The sequence below is a fragment of the Trifolium pratense genome, linkage group LG7, assembly GCF_020283565.1.
Source record: "Trifolium pratense cultivar HEN17-A07 linkage group LG7, ARS_RC_1.1, whole genome shotgun sequence".
Lineage (NCBI taxonomy): Eukaryota > Viridiplantae > Streptophyta > Magnoliopsida > Fabales > Fabaceae > Trifolium > Trifolium pratense.
The window spans coordinates 42266679-42292016 of record NC_060065.1 but is presented as its reverse complement, the minus strand read 5'-3'; the positions used below and the strand labels follow the sequence as shown (position 1 = coordinate 42292016).

General features: G+C 33.8%; 4 protein-coding genes across 7 annotated transcripts; 2 read left to right on the top strand and 2 right to left on the bottom strand.

The window, feature by feature from the left end:
• Positions 1 to 265: 265 nt before the first annotated feature.
• On the bottom strand, positions 266 to 4098 carry LOC123895021 (alcohol dehydrogenase-like 6). Of its 2 annotated transcripts, none has more exons than XM_045945204.1 (10): positions 4002 to 4098; positions 3751 to 3881; positions 2990 to 3027; positions 2472 to 2794; positions 2218 to 2300; positions 1972 to 2047; positions 1828 to 1892; positions 1590 to 1685; positions 1330 to 1491; positions 266 to 496 (listed from the first exon to the last, which is right to left on the bottom strand). In XM_045945204.1, exons 1-10 carry the CDS (start codon positions 4039 to 4041, stop codon positions 380 to 382), a joined length of 1131 nt encoding a protein of 376 aa, XP_045801160.1. In that variant the 5' UTR covers positions 4042 to 4098; the 3' UTR covers positions 266 to 379. The 2 variants fall into 2 exon arrangements, with proteins under 2 accessions (XP_045801160.1, XP_045801159.1); XM_045945203.1 differs by having other exon boundaries at positions 3751 to 3887; positions 4002 to 4071.
• Positions 4099 to 6575: 2477 nt separating this feature from the next.
• On the top strand, positions 6576 to 8769 carry LOC123895020 (pentatricopeptide repeat-containing protein At1g53600, mitochondrial-like). Its single transcript, XM_045945202.1, has one exon. The coding sequence runs from the start codon at positions 6675 to 6677 to the stop codon at positions 8763 to 8765; it is 2091 nt and encodes a 696-aa protein (XP_045801158.1). The 5' UTR covers positions 6576 to 6674; the 3' UTR covers positions 8766 to 8769.
• A 1825-nt stretch (positions 8770 to 10594) lies between these two features.
• Positions 10595 to 17607, top strand: LOC123895015 (probable disease resistance protein At4g27220). Of its 2 annotated transcripts, XM_045945191.1 has the most exons (7): positions 10595 to 11831; positions 12106 to 14554; positions 14946 to 15227; positions 15336 to 16058; positions 16134 to 16956; positions 17055 to 17128; positions 17284 to 17607. In XM_045945191.1, exons 1-6 carry the CDS (start codon positions 11329 to 11331, stop codon positions 17060 to 17062), a joined length of 4788 nt encoding a protein of 1595 aa, XP_045801147.1. In that variant the 5' UTR covers positions 10595 to 11328; the 3' UTR covers positions 17063 to 17128; positions 17284 to 17607. The 2 variants fall into 2 exon arrangements, with proteins under 2 accessions (XP_045801147.1, XP_045801145.1); XM_045945189.1 differs by having other exon boundaries at positions 16134 to 17128; positions 17284 to 17538.
• Positions 17608 to 17646: 39 nt separating this feature from the next.
• LOC123895022 (alcohol dehydrogenase-like 6) lies at positions 17647 to 22299 on the bottom strand. 2 transcript variants are annotated; one of them, XM_045945205.1, is made up of 11 exons: positions 22264 to 22299; positions 21306 to 21425; positions 21063 to 21199; positions 20768 to 20805; positions 19760 to 20082; positions 19389 to 19471; positions 19152 to 19227; positions 19000 to 19061; positions 18800 to 18895; positions 18544 to 18705; positions 17647 to 18071 (listed from the first exon to the last, which is right to left on the bottom strand). In XM_045945205.1, exons 2-11 carry the CDS (start codon positions 21343 to 21345, stop codon positions 17955 to 17957), a joined length of 1134 nt encoding a protein of 377 aa, XP_045801161.1. In that variant the 5' UTR covers positions 21346 to 21425; positions 22264 to 22299; the 3' UTR covers positions 17647 to 17954. The 2 variants fall into 2 exon arrangements, with proteins under 2 accessions (XP_045801161.1, XP_045801162.1); XM_045945206.1 differs by lacking the exons at positions 20768 to 20805; positions 21306 to 21425; positions 22264 to 22299.
• Positions 22300 to 25338: the final 3039 nt, after the last annotated feature.

The following is a 25338-nucleotide window of genomic DNA, read 5'->3' as shown; positions in this document are numbered from 1 at the left end:
GAGTAACTCTGTTATAACGAGTTAATTTTTCTATATTAGACACTAGTTGTGGACCTATTAGAATTGTCCACTTCAACAATCTATTGGTACATGTCCAAATAAAATGTGTACCGAAGTGTTACGAGAAAATTTTCTCTAATGCAAACCTGGCATAAAATCCCACCAAATAAAATTATCAGTTTAGACGCCAAAATTAACTAGTCTATCAGCATGTGTATTCCCTTTTATATAAATAAATAAATTTGAACAATTTGAATACCAAAAAAAATAAAATTTGAACAACTCCTAATCTCAAACCCATGATAATATTTGGACAATTACATCATCTGAATCTTAATTAATACTATTACATGTTTTGAAAAATAAGAATCAAAAGGAATTATCTTGGCATGTGGATTACACAACGAAGACACTTTCCTTCTGTCATAAGATTGAAGGCTTTGTTAATGTCATCAAATGGCAAATTGTGTGTTATGTAGTCATCAATTTGGATTTCCTGTATATTTATTCATCATAATAATTTCAGTACATATTTTTATGTTATGAAGCATATGCTAGTAATAAAGGGCATGCACACAATAGATGAATACATACAGTACAAATTATTAAAATGGTGAGGAATGTCTCAAGCCATGTTTGATCTAATGTGGGATTCTCAAAACAAGTTTAGGACTAAACATATGGACATGAACTTTGGATGCATGATCATTGACTCGATTGAAGATGACTCAACAAATCGTGGATAGACTCTATAAGGTGAGGACTGTTCCACATATAGACTAATGTTCGAGCCTTAATTTATCGAATGTGAGACTCTCAAAGTCTAAACACAACCCTCTCATAGTCAGGAGTCAGGACGAGACATTTGGAGTGTGAATAGATGACTCGATAGCGGATGACTCAATAAATCTTAAAATTTGGGTTGGGTTTAACTCAAAGTGTACATAATCAGCTTGTGATGTTGAGGTGGACTACCAAACAGTTATAAGCAAATGTTCATAGAAGAGAATCATATTTTGGTAACCATAAATTGGCCAGACAATAAGTATGTTACCTACCACATGAAACGAAGAATCATATTTTGGTCAAGAAGTAATGACATGTCCATATTTCACTTTATAGAAAAAAATTGTAAAGTTGCCAACCGAGATTAATCCAGTGAGTAAGGAGTTGACTCATACCCAACAAAGGGCGTTGATTCAACTCCTCCGATGGTGTGAGCACATAGTTAGTGGGTAATATGTAAAAACTTCTATCAACGCTCAGCCTTGATGCCTGCCCTAACTCCGGCTAAGTATAAAAGACTTAATCTAAGTATTGTTACTTTACCTTATTCATATACTTCTCTACTAAAGAAGGAATATCTGATTTAGGTTTCAATCCTCCAAATATAGATCCTTTTAAAGTTCTTCCTCTAAGGAATAGAGAATAATGAGCTGAGATCTTAGGCTTAGCCTTTGGCACACCAAGTGCTACAGTCACACCCCATCCCTATTAAAAAACAAGGAGTGACATAATGAAATTGAAGTATAATGAATAATATTTTGATTATAATAAAAAAAAAGATTTTTAGGTATATAGAGTATTACATCACAACATGACTCCAATGCAGTGGTTATGATATCAGTGTCACCTACACAATCAAAACAGAAATCTGCTCCACCATCAGTAATGTGCCTTATAACCTGAAATTTTCATAGTTCATGTGCTGAAGCAAAATTATAATTAACAAAAATAAGATTTAAATTAAGTTAATTTATTTGGATCAACTATTTTGTAAAAGTTAAATTAAATATATCTTTTGTAATGAAATGAACAATCCATCACCTGCGCGATAGGCCGTTCTTTGTACAAATTTGGATCAATTACTTCAGTAATCCCAAAAGCTTTAGCTGTGGTAGCAATCGACAGACAAAAAATAGTAAAACAAGAGACTATAGTAGCTTAATTGGAGAATTGATTATGTTTTACCATTTACACACTTTCGTGGATTTTTGTCAACACCAATTATTCTAGACGCACCCCTTAGTTTGGCGCCTTGAGCAACCTATTCAACATGAAAGTAATGATTCGAAAAATATTATATCATTCGTCTTTTAAGAATATAACGAGGACCTCAAAAATATGCGGAGAATTTATATTTTGATAAATATTTTAATAAAATATGAATTCTCTTCTTGCTCTTTGAGATTCTCATCAGTGAGTACTTGGACTTACAGAAAGGCCAACCGTTCCAAGACCAAATATAACCACCGTTGATCCCTTTGACACATCAGCAACATTCCATGCCGCACCCAAACCTAATGTTAATAATGCAATGAGTCACAAAATCAACAAAATACGATTGATCACAAAATTCGATCAATTGTGCCTCCATGTCTGACAGCTAGAGTTACAAAGTATGATCTAAATTACAATGACAATAATTTGGTAAAATTGTTATAATCTTTTCTTATGGTTAATTAATTTACCTGCAGCAACACCACAACTGAGAAGGCATACTTTCTCAAGAGGTACATGAGGACTGATTTTTACTGCACATCCAGAATGGACTACTGTATATTCACTGAAACTTGAAATTGCACAAAAATGATAAACAGGCTCCCCTTTTACCGCGAATCGCGTTTTTTGATCGTTATGCATTAAACCCTTTTTTTCCAATCCCAAAACTTGGCAAATACTACTCTTTCCTGATTTGCATGTCCTGCATGACATGCATTCTCCAATGAAAACTGTTAACACATGGTCCCCTTCATTGAATTCAGTAACTCCTTGCCCTACACTCTCAATAATTCTGCAAAAACCATTGCTCTATATTCAATAAATCAGTCACTAAATCGGTGTTAACATTAGCGACAAGTAGTTTATACCGACATTCTTCAAATCGGTCACAAATATCATTAGCAACCAATTACGAAATTCGGTTACTACAGAGACTGAAATAATTTGGTCACTAAATTCCAACAATAGAACATTAAGAGTAGATTACCCAGATGCTTCATGGCCAAATATGCGAGGAAATATGGCCTGCATATAAAAAGCACCTTATGTTAGATTTTTTTTGAAGCAGCACCTTATGTTAGATGTTAATTGCTTAATTAGTTAATTCGATATAAGTTTTTTTTTCTTTTCAAGTAGCCTAGTGGCTAGAAAATTCACCTTAAAGGTGAATAAGTGGAGTGTCCCGGATTCGAACCCGGGCTCCTGCACATATAGTGCGATGTCCCTACCAACTGAGCTAAGCTCACGGGGACAATTCCATATAAGTTATTATTGAGAATTAAAAGAGAATAATTTATGACTAAAAATATTCATTAGCAGGCAATATTGTATTCCACTATTCCTCAAGATTAGGGCTTTCCACAAAATCAGACAGTTAAGGAATGCAAAATCAGCTGATGCAATGAGGGTAGTTATCCTCTCATGCCTTTGATCTCTCACTTTTTTTTTTGAGTAAACAATATGTAGCAGGCCCTTGCAATATAAACTTCAAACTTAAATCGAGTCAATGTAACTATTAAAACAAGACAAAATCATCATAATTTTAACATTTTGACAATGCACTAAACTGAATGCCTTTCATGATCTGTGTTCTTTTATTCATAATGTAAAATATGTTATAATTTGTATCGATTCATTCATGGCTTATTCGTTAATTCCAGCATGGCTTGCCACATATGCAGGCGAGATATATGAGTCATTTTCCACGTGGCAAGATATGTTGATATTCATAATGTAAAAGAGTCTTACTTGATATTTCCGAGCATTAAGATCCCTAGAACAGATAGAGGTGGAGACAACCTTAATTCTAATCTCCAATGGTTGGGGAGGACTGACTTCCACTTCCTCCATTACCAATTCCTCTCCAGCTCCCCATGCCACTGCAGCTATTTTTTGTGTTTGTTTGTTTCATAAACAACATTGGACATATAGTCATATGGTCAGAGATAGAGTCATATATACATAGATATGATCAGAACAAGTAATGTAACCGGACTCACCTTTGCAGGTTATGACTTGAGGGGCTGATGATGATGCCATGTAATTCGTTGTTGCTTTCAGAACAAAAAAGAAAAAGTCAACGGAGCTTAATGTAATGGTGGCAGGTGGAGGAATATACTTAGTAGTTCCTCTTGTTTCCAATTTTTTTTTCTTCTTTTGGTATTAATTAACTTAGGAAAAGGACATATCTAATAATTTAGAATTCGTTGCAAGGTAAATAAACAATAATTCTTATGTCTAATATAAGTAAATATAGTTCGAATTACCTAGTTCAAGTGACAAAATCAATGCAAGTCTTGCATATGTCATCAAAGAAAAAAGAACTAATTTCTTATACCACTCATTTTACTTCCAAACAAAAACCACTTCAAATATTTTTTTTTTTGAATGGCACCACTTCAAATAAACTACTACCTCCATCCCTGAGTTAAGATCTTCTCCATTTTCAATTATTTTCATTTCTTCTATTACTATATGGTTTTGGAAATATAAATGCAAAAATGTGACATTAAATGAGGTGAAATTACTTTCATTAAACCCAAAATATTTAAAAAATTTGTTAATGGAAGAAATGAAAATAATTAAAAATGGAGAGGATCCCAACTCCACTAATTATAAAACCCTATTTAACCATTGCACGTATGTCAATGCACAATTTTGATCACTAATATCTTTAATTGTATATTAGTAAAAATTATAAAAATTTAATATTTTGAAAATACTCATCAAAATAAATTGAACAAGATATTATATGCTAATATTTACATTTATAAATTATTAAAAAAATAAGGTCAAAAAAATAAATGAATAGTGCATTTTGTCAAACAAAATCTTATAATTAGGGACGGAGTTACTAATTTTAATTAAATACAATTTTATATAATCAATTCATATTCATATAAAATTACTTTTATCCACACACATGATTAATTTAGATAATCCCAATGCCACAGTGTTTGATTCACACTGTCATTGGTGAAGTATTCACTATTCAAGAATTACATATAAAATCAGAAAACAATGTTAAAAATATTCTTATTGAATTTATGTTTAATTACTGTCATATCTTCGTATTTTTATCTATTAACGAAGTTGGCCTCTCTATTTTAAAATTATTTAGTTTCGGTTCCTCTATTAAATTTTTATACTTAAAAATAATGATTTAACATATTTTAAGTGGTGTGAGATACAATTGGATGATAATAAATGATAAAATAAATCATGAAATTATAAGAAAATTTATATTAAAAACTTGATATCAATTTAAAAAATTATTATTCACTTTTATAATTTAAGTAATGAAATGTAAAAAATGCTATGTTGAACATGATGAGCTAAAATTGAAAATTTAAAAGAAATGTTTGAAAGAATTTTGGAAAAAAAGAGTATTTTTGTATATTTATTGTTTGTATTATGGACAATATTATTTCGTAGTTTAGTTAGAGACAAAAATTCTTAAGCTACTAGATTTGATCTAGTGATTAGGGATTTGGATAGTATGCATGAAGTCTTAGGTTCGATCCTCATTGTCAATATTGTAAACAAAAAAAAGAGACAAAAATTCTTTTGATTAATCAATCGTTAGTTGGTTTAGTGGTAATTGACGTTGGATTTAGTAAAGAAAACTACGGTTTGATTACCCACAACTGCAATCGAGATGAGACTAAAACTATATGACGACAAAGTTGACCCTCCAAATTAAAAAATTCTTTTGTTTTTGTACAATCTTTTACTATATGTTTTGTGTGGTCCTATATCAAAATGTTTAAATCAAATAAAGTAAAAAAAATATTTAGTAGTCTAACTCCCAAATTTTGTTTTTTTAGCATTCGAACCCCAGCTCTACACAATATATTGCGATATTCCTATCAATCGAGCTAGTTTTACAGGGACTACAATATATTCAATTACTTTTCGTACATGACTACAATATTTTTTTTTTTTGTCAAGTAGCCTAATGGTTATAAAATTCACCTGAAAAAGTAGAGTGTCTCAGGTTCGAATCCGACTTCTGGTGCGACGTCCCTAACAACTGAGCTAGCTCACGGGACGACTACATTATATTTCTATATCCTCCCTTTCAGGGGAGGCTTCACACATGTGCAAGGTGTGCGACGGCATCGGGCCTCAAAATTTTGAGGGCCTCAGCTCAAAATTTTGAGGTCCTATAATATTACTTATATATTATTTATACCTATAAAATATCAGATATTTATTAATAGATTAATTTTTAGGCCCTAAACTAATAGTTATATATTGTTAAATGTTCATATAATATCATATGAGTATCAATAGATTAATTATCTATACTCGTAAATATAGTTTTAGTCCATTTTAATCTTTCCATAAAATTTAAACAAAGATAATTATTTTGTATTTCTTATCCCATTTGATTTGATGCAATTGGTTTAATATTAATAATCTATATGTTTACAAGAATAAATTTTTTTTTATTTATATTATACGCAATTTAAATCGACAGTTTTTTTTTTTAAAAAAATTAAATTTTTTATATTAAGGCACAAGACCTCCTAAAATCCGGAGACGCCCTACTCCCTTTCGATTATAAAATTTGTTAATTTGACGCAACATAATATTTGTCTCTTGAAAGTATTTTTTTGACAAACTATGAGAACGAGTATTGTTTTTCTAACTTGTAAGTCCAAAAAAATATGAAACAACACGCCGCCAGATACTTCTACCAAAGAATCACCAACACCAAATCAAACCTCACACACATTACTCAAAAACAAACCGACTTCAACGTTAAGATTTCAGAAAATGGACGAAACGGCAACGTTAAAGCAGCAGAAGCAATCTTCCACAAAATGTCCCAAAAGAACATTGTCACTTGGACAGCCATGCTCACAGTCTATGCTCAAAACGGTCAAATCACAAATGCACGTAACCTGTTCGATGAAATGCCTCAACGAACAACTGCTTCTTATAATGCCATGATATCTGCTTATATCCGAAATGGTTGTAATGTCACCAAAGCTTATGAGGTTTTTAACTCGTTTCATGACCGAAATGCGGTGTCCTATGCTGCCATGATCATGGGTTTTGTTAAGGCAAGGAAGTTCCATTTGGCTGAGAAACTTTACCTTGAAGCTCCAATTGAGTTTCGTGACCCGGTTTGTTCCAATGCTTTGATAAATGGGTATTTGAAAATGGGTGAGACGAGTGAAGCTTTGAGGGTTTTTGAGAATGTGGGTGAGAGTGACAGGGATGTGGTTTCTTGGAGTGCTGTGGTTGGTGGTTTGTGTAGAGATGGGAAGGTTGATTATGCTAGGATATTGTTTGATAGAATGCCAGAGAGAAATGTGGTTTCTTGGAGTGCAATGATTGATGGGTATATGGAGAAAGGTTTGTTTGAAACTGGGTTTTGTTTGTTTTTGAATATGAGGAGGGAAGGGGTTGTTGAGGTTAATTCAACTACCATGACTATAATGGTTAAAGGGTGTGGAAATTGTGGTGGTGTTAAAGAGGGAATGCAGATTCATGGGTTGGTTTCACGATTGGGATTTGAGTTTGGTAGTGTTTTGACTAATACTATCATTACTATGTATTCCTTGTTTGGTTGCACTGACATGGCAAAGAAAGTGTTTTGTGCTATGGGTAATAAAGATTTAGTTAGTTGGAATTCTTTGATTTCTGGATATATTTATAATAATGAAGTGGATGCAGCTTATGGGGTTTTTGAGAGGATGCCAGAGAAGGATTTGCTTTCTTGGACTGCCATGATCAGGGGGTTTGCAAAGGAGGGAAGAATTGAAAAGGCTATTAAACTGTTTGATATGTTGAAAGAGAAAGATGATTTTGTATGGACAGTTATTATATCTGGCTTTGTTAGTAATGAGGAGTATGAGGTAGCTTTGTGTTGGTATGTTCGGATGAACCGGGAAGGGTGCAGGCCTAATCCTTTAACTATTAGCAGTGTTCTTGCTGCGACGGCTAATTTGGTGGCACTGAATGAAGGGCTTCAGATTCATTCCCATGTTCTGAAGATGAACATGGAATATGATCTTTCGATACAAAATTCTCTTATATCATTCTATGCTAAGTGTGGAAATGTAACTGCTGCCTACAAGATCTTCATAGACATCGTTGAACCAAATGTTGTCTCTTATAACTCGGTCATCAACTGCTTTGCACAAAATGGCTATGGCAAAGAAGCTCTCAATATGTATAAAACAATGCAGAGCGAAGGCCTTGAACCTAACCGCGTTACTTTCCTTGGTGTTCTTTCAGCCTGTACTCATGCAGGACTGATTGAAGAGGGACGGAATTTATTTAACACCATGAAATCTCGTTATCATATTGAGCCAGAAGCTGATCATTATGCCTGCATGGTTGATCTACTCGGTCGTGCTGGTTTCCTTGATGAAGCTATTGATTTAATCCATTCAATGACGTTAAAGCCACATTCTGGTGTTTGGGGGGCTCTTCTCGCTGCAAGCAAGGCTCACCTACGCCTTGACCTTGCTAAGCTTGCTGCTCAACGTATTACCGAGCTGGAGCCTGCAAATGCAACTCCTTATGTAGTATTATCCAACATGTATTCTGCTGCTGGACAAAAGATTGAGGGTGACTTAGTAAGAAAGACGAAGAATTCAAAAGGAATTAAAAAAAGTCCAGGTTGTAGTTGGATTACTATTAAAGATAAGGTTCATCTGTTTCTTGCAGGGGATCAATCACACATAAATATTGAAGAGATAAAAGCCATAGTATTGACTATACATAAAGTGATGCAGTGGTTGTAACAATGCAAACTCTGTTGCAAAAGTTCTATCACTGCCTGAGCAAGCAAGATTCTTTTTCGACAAGAGATTCCACGCTCCACCTGAAGTAAGACTATTCTCTTACCCCCTCTATACAAAATGTGTGCTATATATATATGCTCTATGGCTTATCATTGTCTGATGATCATTAACTATAGTTTTTGTTTTACTAATAACTAGAATATTTATTAGTACTAACCTTGTAATTGCTATTAGTATCTAGTAGATTTCTGGCAATAAAATCTGTCTCTCTTGTACCTGATAAAGTAACATACTTATGTGGCACATGCCAAAAGAATAGACTAAGACCAGATGTAGTGTTATCCTTGAATCTCTCCAATTCTAGTATAATTTACTCGGAGTTTATAGTTACCTGTTATCATCTTACTAGTGCGCACACACTTGTTTAATATAAGAGACAAATATTAGAATTTTAAAAATTAATATATGTCTAACCCGTGCAACATCGGGTGTCTACACTTGTGTCATTATAAAACTAGGATAAATCGGTTGAGCATAAAGTTATGCTACATATACGCTATTAAGTTTAAAATAACATCATTAGTAAAAAAAAAGTTTAGAATAACACCAAAACCAGTTAAACAATTTCCTACGAGATACAAATAATCCTCTCCACGCACACTCCTCCAACTGAAATTCCGTTTCTTCTGATCATTGATTTGGTTGTTAGAAAAAAAAAAAGGAAATTTTATTATATGAAACTAGGAAAGTTGGTTGAGCGTAAATTAAGTTATGCTAAATATACACTTTTAAGTTTAGAATGTCATCAAAACCAATTAAACAATTTCGTGCCAGATGAAAATATTCCACTCTTAGCTTTTGCATTGTAACATAATGTGTTATTGAAGTTTCCCACTTAAAAAGCAAGGAACTAGCTAGGGAAATCTGTTGAGCACAAGTTATGCTAAATATAATGCTCCCCTAATCCCCTAGTACACACAACTATATATATGACTACATTTCAATCCTCACAATGATAAAGTTATAATCACAATTCCTTCTATCCCAATCAAAATAGCTACACTTGGTTAAATAATATCCAACATTACAAAAATAAAATAAAATACATGCATTTGCAGTTTTCTTCAACTTTAAAAGCTAAGCACCCAACAACTACACTCGTTAACACAAAAATGTCAAACAAAAGGAAGACGTGTTGTTCTGTGTAGTGAAGAATAAAAGGTAGCCGAAGAAGAGTGATCAGCTATTTGGTATCTGAATCTCAAGCAAGTTTAGAGGTAATTTTCTTCATTCCCGTGTTTCTAATATTGTTTTACTAAATGGGTAATGATTTATGTCTAAACAATTTCTTGGTTAAATAATTTCTGAAGTTGAAACTAAAGTTTCTATGAATTTTCTTGTAATTTAATAAGTATTAATCATTTTAGATCATTAGGTCGAACGACACGTCGTTTAAAATGTCATATCACTATATTTTAGTCCTGAAATCTATGGGAAGGATCACAACTAGATAATTTGAAAATAGATGTTCCAATTTCATGAATGGTTTAAAATCGGCGGACCAAATTGTAATTAAAAAATCTCGTATTTATTGATATATCTTAAACAGTGTTTTACGGAACTTACTAACTGGAAACTTTTGCAAAAAAATGGAAACTCTAAGATAAAACTTTTACTAAATGGGTAATGATTTATGTCTAAAACTATTACTACTAAATACTTGAGTAATATTATGGAAATGCTAACGAGTGCCCTATGTGGAGCTGTGTTGCACAAATACGGATACGGTACCCGATATGGGTACGGGTACGGAATACGGCATTTTTCAAAAAACTACGGTACGGGTACGTTACCATAAAAAAAAATAAAATTAATTAAAATATATTGTTAAAGAAATCTCATGTAGATAATTCGTGGCAACCACTGGTAATTCAAAATCAGCACATTCTTATTTAATTATTTATAATATTTCGTGTATAGGTCCTGAATGTTTGATTTACTGTGTAAGTGTAATTATGTATGATATCAAATTATTGAGATTGAATCGGTGGAATTTAATGGCACGCTACTTCAAGAATGCTTGTTAAGAATATTTTTTTAAAAAGAAGCTAAAATGATGGCAAAATCGTAAAATCCATTAAGTAATTTTTTTTAATTTCCTTTTAGTTTTTTAAGTAAGAATTTCGTTTTTTCATAATACAACTCGACAAAGTTATTAAAATGGGGACGCGTGGGTTTGCTTTGTTGAAACGGGGTGTGCACTTTTTTTTCTTTTTTTGACTAAATAAAAAAGGGGTGTGCACTTTGTTGAAAGTAATAATCTCTTTTTCACAAAACAACTCGTCAAAAGAACCTGGTGTGCACTTATTACAAAGAAAGATGCTTGAAACAATAATACAAATCCTTGAAATATAGACTAATAAACAAAAGAAAGATGCTTGAAGTTTCCCATAAAATGTAAGTCACTAACTATGAATATTTAACATGTGAAAAGGTGCCAATAAATCAACTCTTTACTATCTTGTTTATTACATCTCACTGATTCCATTCCAGTTAGATTCAAATGGCTAGTAGCAGCAACTCCTCTGCTTTAGCTACATTGCCAAAGAAGAGGAAGAATTATTATGATGTGTTTGTCACCTTCCGAGGTGAAGACACTCGCAACAATATCACTGATTTTCTTTTTAATGCCCTTGAAGAGAAAGGCGTTTTAGTATTTAGGGATGACACTAATCTTCCAAAAGGTGAATCCATTGGACCCGAACTCTTTCGTGCAATTGAAGACTCTCAGATTTTCGTTGTCATATTCTCAATGAACTATGCTTCCTCAACTTGGTGTTTGCAAGAATTGGAAAAGATATGTGAATGCGTTCAAGTTTCTCGAAAACATATTTTGCCTGTTTTCTATGATGTTGATCCTTCTGAGGTGCGAAAGCAAAGTGGGATTTTTGCTGAAGCCTTTGTCAAACATGAACAAAGATTCCAACAAGACTATGATATGGTGCAAAGATGGAGGAAAGCTCTCACACAAGTGGGAACAATCTCTGGTTGGGATATCCGTCAGAAGTAAGTATTTTTTTATATTAACCCGGTTCTCAGGGGAAGGGATTCTAATAATTCAGAGTTTGCCACATTAATTAGGAGTATATTGTGTTCCCTTACCATTTCTGTATAAGTAAATGTATTTTTCTTTTTGCATGAAAATATCAATTTTAAGGTCAGCAGAGTATATAGTTTTCTAAAAGAGAAAAGTATCTGTTATTTTGTTTAATGTCAGTGCTTTTAGTTTTTTTATCTGATGATTTGGGGTATCACTCATCGGATTTCTTTAAACGTGTAGACCACAATATGCACAAATTAAAGAGATTGTTGAAAGAATAATAAATATTCTGGATTGCAAATCTTCGTGTGATGATGTTCATGCTCAAGTGACAGCCACACCATTTGGCAGAGGTTATGAGGCCTTGGAATCCAGAACATCAATGTTGACTGAGATGATCACGGAATTGAAGTATCCTAACAACTTCATTATTGCGGTGTATGGGATGGGTGGTGTGGGTAAGACAAAACTTGTGGAACAGTTAGCTTGGCAAGCAAAGAAAGATAGGTTATTCAGTGTTGTAGCTATTGCTACTATAACTGATTCTCCAGATTTGGAAAAAATTCAAGGCAAAATTGCTGAAGATTTGGATATGAAATTTAATAAGAAGACAAAAGAAGGAAGAGCAATGCAATTACGTCAAAGGATATGCAGTGAGAAGAGTATTCTCGTTATTCTTGATGACATTTGGGGTAAACTTGATTTGACGGAAGTGGGGATTCCTTTTGGTGATGATCACAAAGGATGCAAGTTGGTAGTGACATCCAGAGATCGTAACGTATTGAACTCTGAGATGGACATTCAGAAAGAATTCAGACTTGAAGTTTTACATGATGAGGATAGTTGGAAATTGTTTGAGAAAATGGCAGGTGAAGTTGTTAAAGATTTCAATATAAAACCAATTGCAGTAGAAGTGGCCAAACTTTGTGCTGGGTTGCCCCTTTTGATAGTTACTGTGGCAAAGGCTTTGAGGAAAAAGCATGTCTCTGATTGGAAGGATGCCTTAAATGAATTAAAGAGATTTGATCAAGAAGGGTTGCATAATAAAGTTTACTCTACTCTGGAATTGAGTTATAATTTTTTAGAGAGTGAGGAACTGAAGTTGCTATTCTTATTCATTGGTTCCTTTGGACTAGATTACCATTACACTGGAAAACTGTTTTCATTTTATTGGGGGTTAGGCTTATATAGACACCCTCACACGTTGACAGATGCAAAAACCAGATACTACAAATTAATAAATGACCTCAAGGCCTCTTCGTTGTTACTTGAGTCTGAAGCTGACCGGGTTAGAATTCATGATGTTGTTAGAGATGTGGCTAAATCAATTGCATGTAGGACTCGCCCAACCTATGGGGTGAAAAGGTACACTTCGATAAAAGAATGGCCAGAGATAGATCAACATCAAAAATGCCATCAGATCATCGTGCCTTGGTCTTATATTCACAAGCTTCCTGAGAAGCTGGAGTGCCCAGAGTTGAAGCTACTTCTACTGAGTAATATCCGTGACTTTTTGAAAGTCCCCGATGACTTCTTCTCTGAGATGAGAGAGCTAAAGGTCCTTGATTTATATGGAATGAATTTTACCCCTTCTCCATCACCATCACTTAGTCTCTTGACAAAACTCAAAACATTGAATCTTCCTGGATGTGTGTTCGAAGACATATCAATAGTTGCAGAGCTGAAAAGTTTAGAGATTCTCAGGCTTGAAAGATCTCATATTAAAGAGCTCCCAAAAGAAATAGGACAGCTAACTAATCTTCGAATACTGAATTTAACCAATTGCACTGGACTGAGATTCATTCCTGCAAATCTTATTTCAAGTTTAACATGCTTGGAAGAGTTGTACATGGGGAATTGCTTTATCCAATGGGATGTCAAGGGAAGCAAAAGCAACAATGCAAGTCTCGAAGAGCTAAGGAATTTGTCTCATCTAACTGCTTTAGACATAATGATTCAAGATGCTTCAGTTTGGCCATGGGACTTGCAGGTCTTTGAAAAGCTTGAAAGATACAACATATTTATTGGTGATAAGTGGAAATGGTCTTTGGATTGGTCTGGAAATGCTTCTGAATCTTCGAGAATACTTAAGCTAGAAGACAGTAGGAGTTCAAACATTCTTTTCGATAGCGGGTTTAACTTCTTGCTGAATTCTGCTGAGGAGATGTGCCTTGCCAAAATACAATGTGTTAGCAATGTCTTTTATGAACTAAACAGGGAAGGTTTTCCACAATTAAAGCATTTGTGCATTCAAGACAGTTCTGATCTGAAGTACATCATTGACTCAATGGGACGCGGCAATTCTTATCCTGTTTTACCCAACTTAGAGACTTTGGTTCTTGAAAATCTGTTTAATCTGGAAGAAATATGCTATGGCATACTTCCAATTCAATGTTTTTCCAAACTAAAATCTTTTGAAGTCAAAGGCTGTGACAAGTTGAAGAATCTGTTATCGTACTCTCACGATAGAAACCTTCCTGAACTTCACAAAATTAAAATTTCTGATTGCAAAATGATTACAGAAATCATAGTTGTGCAAACATCTGAGGCTGATAAAGACATTGACAAGATTATGTTCCCCAAATTGGGTTCACTTGAAATCGAGCATTTGCCTAGTCTCATTAGTTTCTGTTCTATTCCATTGAAAGCTGATAAACAGTGCATGCCTGTGGAACTAATTAATCAAAAGGTAATAACATGATTTAATGCTTTCTACTTTGCTATTTGTCTTTTTAAGCTACATAGAGTGCTTTAGGTTATGTTTCAATTTCAACAGAGATGGATTCATAAATTTGAATGTGTTTACAAACTTCATTTCCTATTTTAATTTATGATTGATGCTCCGAAGTCCTAACACTCTTGTGTGCTATGTTTGGATGGAAAAAAGGGAATGAAATGAACTGACATTTGTTGCCATTTAGATTATATAAAACCCATCGACATCTATATATCTTATGATTCTTCAGTACATTAGTACATTATTTGTAATGAACTATCTCGTCATCTCACTTATTCTTGGTCTTTTTCTTAACACAAATTAATACGAAAATAAGATCTTGATGAGAATCTTTTGTTAATAGGTTGTGATGCCCCACCTTGAACTATTAAAGCTGTCTAAGATCAATTCTAGGAAACTGTGGGATGACAATCTTCCGGGATGTTCTTTCAGTCAAAACTTGAGGAGTTTGACAATTGACGAATGTGATAACATAGTGTACGCATTCTCATTCTCAATGGTTAGAGAACTTGTAAACCTAAAGCATCTTGCAATTAGTAATTGCCGAATGTTGGAGGAGATAGTTGTCTTAGATGAAGAGTTCGGTAATCTTCCTTTATCTCAGAAACCATTTTCTATTGATGAGGTGATCACTGTCTCCAACTCGGTAACTGTTAACTATAGTATTATAACTGTTTAGTTCAGCTGCTTGTGCAATTAACTGTTAACGATCTAAGCATATTACTGATTTCAGGTTGTATTTCCAAACCTGGAGACATTGGAAATCTCCCACATGGAACACTTGAAGTCATTATGGCACAATCAACTAGCTTCAAATTCCTTCTGCAAACTGAAGCAGTTGAAAATTCAATTCTGCAATAAATTATCAAATGTATTTCCATCTTATGTGCTTGATAAATTACAGAAGCTGGAGATAGTGACTGTAACTTGTTGTGATGCTCTTGAAGTTGTATTTGAAACACAAGGTCTAAATGCAGCTGGTGGTAGACAGACAAGGCTGGAAATGCAATTGAGAACTCTCAATTTGAACCATTTACCGATGCTGAAACACATATGGAGTGGGAATCCTAATAAAATTTTGCAGTTTCTAAACCTCTGCCAATTGAAAGTTACTGAATGCCAAAACCTTAATCATGTATTTCCCTTCTCTATGGCTAAAGAGATTCAGCATCTCCAAGAGCTTTTTATAGCAAAATGTGGCGTAGAGATTATTGTAGCACAAGATGAAACGGCTGACACAGATCCATTATTTATTTTCCCAGAATTAACATCTTTGAGTTTCCGAGATTTAACAAAACTTCGAAGCTTCTACGGTGGATTACATAACTTGGATTGTCCTGTTTTAAGACATGTGGATGTGTATCATTGTGACGAGCTCGTACTATTCAATCCAAAGTCTCCAAATTACCAAGAGATTGTCCCAGTTGATACAGTAGCCCTTCTCTCAATTGAAAAGGTGCATTCCATGTTTTCATTAAGTTTATATAATTATGTAGCTACTAGCTTGAATCTTATTGTTTGTGTTTCATAGGTTGTCCGCAACACAAGGCAGCTTATTCTGAACAGCAAGGATGTCAACATGTTATGCAATGGTCAACTCAATGATGAGCCTATCTACACAGTACAAGCTCTTAGCCTGCGATGTTTTCATGACGAGTCTGACAAATTTCCATCTGGTTTCCTCCAAAAGTTTATCAATCTCAAAAAGCTTAAGGTGACATGTAGTTCCTTCACATATATTTTCTCGAGTGGAAGCGAATGCGCTAGACATTCTGAAACAACTATCAAGTTGAGAAGTTTAGAACTCGTTACGTTAAACAACCTCGAGTTTATATGTGAAGAGAAATCTGAGGTGCACCCAATTCTTCAAAATATTGAAACTTTGTCTGTACATAGATGTTCTAGACTGAAGAATGTAATTCCATCATCAGCGCTGTTTGAAACTTTAGAGCAGTTAGTGGTGATAGATTGTCCTGGTTTGGAAAATATTTTGAAATCATTAACAGCTATCAGTTTACAAAAACTTAGAAGATTATACATAGATGGTTGCGAAAAGATAGAAGAAATAGTTGCAAGTGATGATGAGAATGATACTTCTGAGCTGGCTTTTATGAAGTTGGAGTATCTGATGTTGAGGAACTTACCAAGGCTACGAAGTTTTTGCAAGGGAAGACATGGCTTCAAATTTCCACTACTCAAGTCATTATTTGTAATAAATTGTCCAGTGATGGAAACTTTCTCACATGGAGTGCTGGATGCAGCAAAGCTCGTAGAAGTACGAGTAACACTTAAATATGAATTTGAATGGAATGGTGACCTTAATACTACTATAAAAAAAATGAGTAACAGAAAAGGTAATATCAACTGAATCAATTATCTCCAATCATGATTCAAATGTTATGGCTTGCATTCTCACATTGTTGATGTTTTTTTCTTGTTCATGAATATCCAGAACTCTGAGGATGATTGATTTTGTCCTCAAAAATTAAATGAAGGCTCAAGTAGATAATTCGTCGAAACCACTTGGTAATTCAAAATCTGCACATTAGGGTTTTTATATGTTCCTTCTTAATTATTCATTTATATTTTACATTCTTCGATATTTTGGTGTTAGTTTTATTGAGATACATTATCCTTTTTGCTTTTGTCATTTTGACAACTGTTCTTGTTATTTTCTACAGGTTGTATCCATATGTTTTAGGTATGAGGCTAATCGGCTAGTCCTTAATGTCACAAAGCGTTTACAACCATCATGATGTATCGGTTTAATGACTTTTCTATGATAATGACTTCTGTATCTTGTTTTTCTGTTGTTTGCAAAACTAATCTCTACTAAAATTTCCTTCTCCTCAGTTAATATTGGTGCTGAATGTTTGATTTAGTGTGTATGTTTATGAGATCAATTAATAATTACAATTTATTATTGAGATTGATCATTGCACTGCATTCATGTTTTTTTTTTTACCAATAATTTCTACCGTTATTGAATGAACTATTTAAGAACAGCATGGATGCTTTTTAAGAATATATTTTTAAAAAGAAGCTTAAATGATGCAAAATCATGATTAGAGAGAGAGATAGGAATGTCCCAATTTCCTTTCTATTGTTTCTCTACAATCAAATGCAGAAAATGTGATTGGTTTGAAATAGTACTAATATGACCAAGTTGTGAATGTAGAAGAGTAAAAGTTATCTTGCTACATGTCCATGCTCTCTATCTATAGGATCTATAAGAGTAAAATTTAGTTGTTACTGCAATGTTTAAAGGACAAGTTCTGGCAAAAGTCTTTCATTCTACACACTCCTGGATATTGATTTCCTCTTTCTTGACAGAAACAAGAATCAAAAGGAATTATCTTGGCATGTGGATTACACAACGAAGACACTTTCCTTCTGCCATGAGATTGAAAGCTTTGTTAATCTCATCAAATGGCAAATTGTGTGTTATGTAATCATCAATCTGGATTTCCTGCAAAAAAATTTATCATAATAATTTCAGTACATATTTATCATAATGAAGTGCATGTAGTCACACATTAGCGAATCCACGTATAATGCTAAAATTTGGGTTGAGCATAACTCAAACTTTATAAAATCGACTTGTAAACCTATTAACGTCTTCCACGTATAATGTTATTTTCAAGCTATATTGGATTTGATGTAAGACTCTCTCAAGTCTCAACCATAGTCACCAAGTTCACAATTCTCTTTGGTACAAGTTCGGGCATGTGGTACGCAACTCTCAAAGTATTATATATATATATATATATATATATATATATATATATATATATATATATGTATAATCCGTACGCTATTTCAGTTCGAGGTACGTTTCAATATAATAATCAGTATGCTATGACTAAAAATAATTAATCATTAACTTCATGGTGCCTTCTGCTCGTATGTTAAATGATGCTTTCTAAGTATTGTTACATTACCTTATTCATATACTTCTCTACCAATGAAGGAAGATCGGATTTAGGTTTCCATCCTCCAAATATAGATCCTTTTAATGTTCTTCCTCTAAGGAATAGAGAATAATGAGCTGAGATCTTAGGCTTCACCCTTGGCACACCAAGTGCTACAGTCACACCCCATCCCTATTAAAAAACAAGGAGAGACATAAGGAAATTGAAGTATAATGAGTAATATTTTTAACATAAATAATTGATTTTTAAGTATATAAAGTATTACATCACAACATGACTCCAATGCATTGGTTAACATATCACTGTCGCCTACACATTCAAAACAGAAATCTGCTCCACCATCAGTAATGCCCTTTATAACCTGAAACTTTCAGTATTTGGATTAAGCAAAATTGTAATGAGATGAACATAAATTATTGAGTAATGGTTTAAATTGGATGTTTTGTAATGAGATGAACAATCCACCTGTGCGATAGGTTCTTTGCATGAATTCGGATCAACAACTTCTGTAATCCCAAAAGCTTTAGCTGTGGTAGAAATCAATGTAGTAAAATCAAGAGACTATACGACATGTTTGAATATAAACTCGCAGTAACTTGGAGAACTGATTATCGTACCATTTTCGCACTTCCTTGGATTATTGTCGACACCTATTATTCTAGATGCACCCCTTAGTTTGGCACCTTGAACAACCTATTGAATATGAAAGTTTTGACTTGGATAAGATTATATATCGTTCATATGTTGAGAAGATTATGAGGACCTCACGAGCACGAAGAAAATTCATTAAACATGATCAATTCTCTTCGTGCGGTCCTCATCAGAAGATAAGATTGTGAGGTACTTGGACTTACAGAAAGGCCAACAGTTCCAAGACCGAATATAACCACTGTTGATCCTTTTGATATATCAGCAACATTCCATGCTGCACCTAGACCTAATGTTAACAATGCAACGAGTCACATAATCTACAACCAACAAAGAATTCATCAATGACATTAGAATTTCAATGTTCTTGATTGAGAAACAACACTTAGGAAACTATGGCCTTGAAAATGATCCATGTCTCCGACAGTAGAGCGTCTTATACAACAGCTAGAGTTACAACTTAATGGTTAAAAACAATAATTTTGTAAAATTGTTATACTCTTTCCTTTACTGTACAATTTTTTTATCTGTATAAAATACCATAAAGTGACACTCAATATCGGACGAAGAGATTTACCTGCAGCAACCCCACAGCTGAGAAGGCATACTTTCTCAAGAGGTACATGAGGACTGATTTTCACTGCACATCCAGAATGGACTACTGTATATTCACTAAAACTTGAAACTGCACAATAATGATAAACAGGCTTCCCTTTTACCATGAATCGCGTCTTTTGATCGCTATGCATTAAACCCTTTCTTTCGAGTCCCAAAACTTGACAAATAGTACTCTTTCCTGATTTGCACATCTTACATGACATGCATTCTCCAATGAAAACTGTTAACACATGGTCCCCTTCTTTGAATTCTGTCACTCCTTGCCCTACACTCTCAACAACCCTGCAAAAACCATTACTCTATATTCAAAATATACTATTGAAAATTACACCTTTTGTAAAATCTACTAGTTAAAGCCATGTCCATTATGCTACAACTATTTCATTACTATGCATACACAATGCTTCTATCTTCAGCAATATTCTATATTGTGCTGCTGCTGCACCCTCATAGTTTCTGCAGCACGTACACTTCTGATCGAGCAATGCTTGGTGTCTGACACGATACTGACATCTGTGATTACATGTCAGCGTCGTGTCTGGTGTCTGTGTTTGTGTCACTGCTTCATATATCATACTCCTCCGGTTTCATATCTAAGCAAAAATTCACTTTTTAGATTCATTTAGTAGCTAGTGTATCTGGTCTATAATATGGACTAGATACATTAGCTTTTGAATGAATCTAAAAAGTAAAATTTGCTTATATATAAGCCCGGATGGAGTACTTTATATGGACCCAAATTGCCTGCAGACATAGTACCACGCATTTACCTCAAATAGAAAGTTGGAATGGTTAGATGAAAATTGGATGTTTCCTAGCTATTTTATATTCGGTAAAATGGATTTCTAAATCTATTCAAAATGCGAGTTATTCGATCTTAATCATCCAATTCATATGAATCAATTGTAGTGTGTGACTTGTTTATTAAATGATTAAATCCAATAACAGAACATTAAATTTAGATTACCCAGATGCTTCATGGCCAAATATGCGAGGAAATATGGTCTGCATATATAAAATACCGTGTGTTAGTTTAGATGTTAATTACTCAATTCCATTTTTTTTTCTGAGTCAAGTCACCCAGTGGTCAGAACATCATCCCTTAAGAAGAATAAGTGGGGAATCCAAGATTCGAAACCTGGCAACTACATATTGCAATTTGCAATGTCCTACCAACAGAGCTACGATCACGGGGACTCATAATTTCATCACGGGGACTCAAAGTTATAGACAAGATTGATATGTTAAAATGAGACACTTACATGATGTTTCCAAGCAGCAAGATCGCTACAACAGATAGAAGTGGAGACAACCTTAATCCTAATCTCCAATGGTTGAGGAGGACTGACTTCCACTTCTTCCATTACCAATGCCTCTCCAGCTCCCCATGCCACTGCACCTGTTTTTTGTTTGTTGTTTGTTTCATAAACAAAATTCGACATTAGTCATAGTTAACGACGGTGGAAACTTGGTAACTCAAAAAAAAAAAACAACATTGTACTCACCTTTGCAAGTTATGACTTGAGGGGCTGATGATGATGCCATGTTGGTTGTTGCTTTCAGAACAAAATGAACTAATGGCAGATTAAGTCAACGGAACTTAAACAGAGTCGGTGGTAGTCCTTGTGTTTCCAATTTTGAAGATAAGTAGTAAACAAGAGAAACTCTTCACTAGGCACAGCCACAACACATCAAATTTGGACACAACAAATAAAAATAGGACACATGTCATTTAAATTAAAATATATAAAAATTAAATGAATTATGAGTCATTTTCTCTGTCTCCTTCAGTCGGCTCTTCCCTCTCTCTTTGAAGGCAGCAAATTTGCTTGTTTCTCCCAAATCCACTTCTTCCATTGCCACTACTCAATGCTTGAATCTCAACAATTTGCGATGAATATTAAAATATTGCAAGAAAAATCATTAAAACAAAAAACATAGACAATAAGATCTAAGTTGTTGTCCACTAAATTTCAAAGGTTTGATTTAATTTACTTTCTGAAACTAAAGTTCTACAGATTCACTGCATCAATATTGACTACCACCCAAGTTTGAAAACCACAACAACTCAACAAGGACCACAACGAAACCCATAGTGCCTCCTCGACCAAGTCCCAAAAATCAACGTATGAGTATGGGTGAACAGTCCAAGGCAACAAGTCCAACATGAAGTTGACCCGCTTTCGTAAGTCCGGATAATGTTTTTTGAGGAACAAACGACACCAAGTCGACTGTCGCCCACATAGCAGTCTTTTGCAGCAGCAACTCCGATCAACTATGGCGGCAAGGTGGAGAGGAGGCTTGCCAGAATTGAAAGAGAGAGAGAAAGGGATTCACAATTCATTAAATTTTATATATTTTCATTTAAATGACATGTGTTCTATTTTTATTAGTTGTGCCCAAATTTGATGTGTTGTGGCTGTGCCTAGTGAAGAGTTTCTCAGTAAACAATATAGCTAATTTTGATGCAAAATTGGTTTCAATTTTTTCTTTCGCCAACAATATCTTATCCATTAAACTATTGAGATGTTAGTTCTGCCATCAATTGGTTTCACTTTTGAATTAACCGATTATAAATGTTGGTAATGTGTTGATATTATTACTATTAGGTCGGATATTTTTACCCGAGTTTGAATTTAAGGCCTCACAATTGTATGGTTCTTTCGGTGGTAAAAAAATTATTCTAGAAGCGTAACGTGTTTGGTGGAATTAATTTTACTTCTATAATTTGATTCTAACTTGAAATAGAATTTGTAACTTTAATTGTACCAAAAACGAGAAGAAGAAAAAAAACATAAACAGGGAAGACTAGGCCTTACCCTAAAAGGAAAATAAAAAAAACAAAAAGAAGGGAGTCAATCTTAGTATTCTCCTCTGTTAAATTCATAGGGATATATAGATGAAGAATTGCACTCTTAGAACGGTGTTGTAAGGTTGTCATGTACTCCTTGGTACCGTGTGAATCATACATATCTAGCTGGAAGCCTTATATGGTGTAAAAGGTTGCTTTCACTCACCAGTATATGCCCATGATTGTTTAATGACTTGGATATACATCTTCAATAGTGAAATCTTCTAAGTACCGGAGGATTTGTGTTTGATGTGCTAAAAATCAGGGGATTGGATTGAACAACTTTTGTTATACCCTGTTTGATTTGAAACTGATTATGAGACCGGATAAATTAGGTATGGACAGGACAAAAACAAAGTTTTTTTGTCCCTCAACCACAATACAACTTTTTGTCCAAGGTACAACTATAAAAAATACAAAAATACTTATTTTATTTTCGAATATAAAAATATTATCGTCCTATATCTCTCCGGTATAGTTTTGTCCTGTCATGTATTATCTTGTTTTGTCATGTACTGTTCTGTCCAGTCATTGCTGTTTTACGAATCAAACGGACTGAGCAGCAACTTCCAAATATGGGAGGTGTACATGTAAACACTTCGACGATGATGAACTAAGTAATTGTCGTGATTTAATATTTTATGATTAAAATAGTGCATTTCTGAGCTTAAACTACGAGTTAAGCTTTATATTTAAAAATTAGAGTTTTTAGGTCTAGAACCTTCTACTAGACAATTTTCCTCGAATATATGTAGAAGATTACCTAAAGTCTTTGATCCAATGGTCTTGCAGGGTCTATCAAGTATCAACCATTCAGGAAATTTTTTTTTTGAACAAGCCAACAGATCTAGGAATTTTAGGTGGTGGGGACAAGAAAATGGCGTCTATATTTTTTCGATAACAAACAACTTGCATCATACATCACCAACATGAAACTCAATACCACCATTTCATCCAACAACCTGCTATGTTTGAACCTTTCTTAACTCGTTCACAATTATAGTGACAAAAGAAAAACTACACAATTATAGTGATAAAAAAACTCAAAATAGATAAAATCTTAAATAAATTACAATTGTCCTTTACTGGTATTCATATTCTTAAAATGTTCTGTCCAATCATTGTTGTTTTACGAATCAAACGGACTGAGCAGCAACTTCCAAATATGGGAGGTGTACATGTAAACACTTCAATGATGATGAACTAAGTAATTGTCGTGATTTAATATTTTATGATTAAAATAGTGCATTTCTGAGATTAAACTACGAGTTAAGCTTTATATTTAAAAATTAGAGTTTTTAGGTCTAGAACCTTCTACTAGATAATTTTCCTCGTGAATATATGTAGAAGATTACCTAAAGCCTTTGATCCAATGGTCTTGCAGGGTCTATTATCAACCATTCTCCAATACAACTCTAGGTCGTGTCTATGTTGCGGTCGGCAGCGGCGGATTCAGGAATTTTTTTTTGAACAAGCCAACGGATCCAAGAATTTTAGGTGGTGGGGACAAGAAAATGGTGTTTATATTTTTTCGATAACAAACAACTTGCATCATACATCATCAACATGAAAACTCAATACCATTTCATCCAACAACCAGTCATGTTTGAACCTCTCTTAACTCGTTCACAATTATAGTGACAAAAAAAAACTACACAATTATAATGATAAAAAAAACTCAAAATAGATAAAATCTTAAATAAATTACAATTGTCCTTTACGGGGATTCATATTCTTAAAATATTCGATGATTTTTTAAGTATCAACATTATCAAATATGTCACTCTCTCTGTATATTTCAACCACTCATTTCCCATACGATTGCGCAATCCATTCTTCACATTTTTCATGCCAGAGAAAGATCGATCCTTTCAACAGATGCAGTTGCCACGTGCAAAATCAAAACTAACTTAAGAAGTAAATATATCATTGGATACACAAAGATAAATTTTTGAACACCCTATTATATAAACCAAAACCAAAGATAAATTTTTGGTGAGTGGTTAGTGGTTAGTCATGGGGTTTTAAATAAAATATATTAGTGGTATACTACTAATATCAAAGGAAGAACAAAAAAATTGATGGGGGCTTGAGCCCCCATAAGCATATATGTTTATCCGCCACCGGCGGTCGGCCCTAACGCTAATGACTAAGGGTGACCCAATTCAATGCAGGATTGGTTGTTAAAAGGTGGGAAAATTAATTTTTTAGTAATTTTAATTTAAAATAGTTACATGGCAAAATGAAGAGATTTTATTGATTGTCTGTGTAAATATATTATACATTGTCTGCTTACCATCGTTGTTATATGTATATATAACAAGAATTTAATTCATATATATTGTTTATTTTACACATGCATTCAATAATGTATATTGATACATCATGTAATTAATGTGTTTTAAAACACAAGACATGTCACATTCATTAAATAATATGACAACACTTTATTAAAGAATGTGTAAAACAACTTTAAATAGACAGTACATGACAATTAAACTCATATAAAAATGTAATTATATTTTGTGATATCTTAAAAATCCGTAGTCTAGGGGCGGTTGTAATAATGCAGAAAAGTTAAGTAAGGCAGCAAGCAAGTAGCACACTAAGGTCCAAGACTAAGAGCACCATTGCCAAATAAAATAAACTTAATAGAGACATATACAATTTTTTATTTTTTTTTTATC